Raw genomic sequence first — 2,124 nt, 5'->3', positions numbered from 1 at the left:
TGTGGTGGGGGGTTTGGCTTTTAAAGTCCTGTCACGGCCCCAGAAAGCTTTGGGCCGGCCCTGTTAGTGCATGGCTGAGTGTATGAAGGCAGACTGCAGCTGCAGCTGGAAAATAAAGTCAAATGATGGCTTTTCCATTTCAGTCACAGCTTGAATGTCTGTTTTTTTTTTCTTTTCTCATAGTCAGCAGGTTCAGTATTTTTGCCTTTAGGCCTTTGGTATCAGAAAGCTGTGGCAGGCAGTTTTTAAAGGATTTACAGTCTGCAGATTTTTTCTCTCTGCTGCTGAGACTTTCGACTCAACCCACAATCTGTAATTTCCAACATTTGGTAATTTTCCCATGTACACACACCTCCCCCTCCAAACGAGCCAGAGCGCCTCAGCTTCAGCTCCACGTTTCAGTACAGCCGTGAGCTTCAGACGTACTCCTGCAGGCTGTAGCTGTCCTTGATGTCTGTTTGAGGGAGTTTGGATGGAGACGAGTGATGCTCCTGTCTCTTGCGCGGCGTGGGTTTCTCCAGCTTCACGCTGTCTACCTGCAGCTGGACCGTCTTCTTTCTGTTTTTCGGCTGATTGCGTTCTACTTGCAGCCCCCGCCTCCTCCGCTCATCTGGGTGCAGCGTGAATCTGTCGGGGTCGGCGGGGGAAGCGCAATCCGGTCGCCTCGTTCTCTTTCCGGGACACGACAAACAAAAAATGACCCCCCCGGCCAGGAGGAATCCAGCAGAGATGAACGTGACGCACAGAGCTCCGCCGGGCTGATATTTACTGCTGTCCGGTAGGTCTGTGGTCAGGAAGGCAGTGATGACTTCGTTGGTGAACCAGGACGCGGGTACGAGGCAGAGGAGGCTGGCCAGGATGAAGCAGCCCCCCGCAGCGATGGCTGTGTGCCCCTTTGCTCTGTGGCTGCCCCCCCAGCGAGTACATTTGAGCCCCAAAGTGGCGAGACAGAGTCCGAACAGCGCCACTACGCAGGACAGGACCATGCCAGTCCGCGCGGCCTGCAGGTGCGGCGGCAGCGACAGCACCGAGTTCTTTACGGTACAGCTGAAGATGCCGGAGCTGTACCACACGCAATCCATCCACAGACCCTGCATCTGCGATATCGGGGTCATGATGCTGGTCCACACGTTGATGCTCACCTTCCAGTTGGGCATCAGGGTGGCCACGACAGCACCGAGGACGCCCAGGAGTGCCAGGGCGAACGCCAGGATCTGAATAGCGGCGGACAGCATGGCTCACCCCCCCTACTTCTGTCCCGGGCAGGTCCTGACAGCAGATAATTCCTCAGCTCAGGCTCCAGCGAGCTGCAACCAGAAGAGAAATGAGAATTGAAGTGAGCGTGGGAGCGTGACGGGCACACAGCTGAGGCTGCTGATGGGAATCTGTGTCTCTGTTTGGGGGTCGAGCTCGATGATTGCCTGCATTAGCTGATGTGGTGATCACTGACACTCAATTATGTCCCTTTAAAGCTGCAGCAGCGCTCCCTCTGCAAAGACACAGAGCAGAAACTCGGAACTCTGCTGGAGTGAAGTTGTCTCCTGGATGGAGTAAGCACCGGACCACGAACAGGAGTACTCCTCTGAAAAGTTCACCTGTGCCGGGCTCTGCCAGCGTCTCCTCAAGTGACTGCTGGAGATGAAGCAGGGAAGCGGCGTGAATGAAAACAGAGGGCGTGTTGGTGAACAGCCTCTAACTACCCCTCTGCCTGCTGTCTCCTTGGCAACTGTACATACAGTTTCATCCCATTCTGCGTCCTGAAAGGAAACACAAGGCGTCCTCTCCGCAATCTCACTGTGAACAGAAGAAACTGTCCTTCTGAAAAAAGTCTGCTCCAGGAAATGTGTTTCCGCCTCCATCACCTGAAGGTCACTGGCTCGGCCGAAGGAGCTGCAGAGCGGCGTTCTTATCTGATGAGTTGATGGCGGGGTGCGTCAGCTCCACAACGCCGCTGAAATATTCTCCTCTGACTGCACGAAATCTGATTTTTACCTCAAAATGTTTGCTTCACTTTCTTTTCTTTACATTTTTGTCTCAGTTTGTTTTTTTTGGGACTTTCGCAGGCTTTTGAAAAAACACAGCACCCCCTCTGAAGCTGACAATAACCACGGAGGAAAATGTAAT

General features: G+C 53.7%; 1 protein-coding gene across 1 annotated transcript; it reads right to left on the bottom strand.

The window, feature by feature from the left end:
- Positions 1-416: 416 nt before the first annotated feature.
- Positions 417-1,235, bottom strand: LOC146617652 (claudin-20-like). The gene has a single exon (XM_085372683.1). The coding sequence runs from the start codon at positions 1,233-1,235 to the stop codon at positions 417-419; it is 819 nt and encodes a 272-aa protein (XP_085228809.1).
- Positions 1,236-2,124: the final 889 nt, after the last annotated feature.

Source organism: Diplotaxodon limnothrissa, linkage group LG15 (assembly GCF_057381915.1).
Source record: "Diplotaxodon limnothrissa isolate DT_005_m linkage group LG15, D_limnothrissa_male_GT1.1, whole genome shotgun sequence".
NCBI classification, from domain to species: Eukaryota; Metazoa; Chordata; class Actinopteri; order Cichliformes; family Cichlidae; genus Diplotaxodon; species Diplotaxodon limnothrissa.
This window is presented reverse-complemented; position numbering and strand designations above follow the sequence as displayed.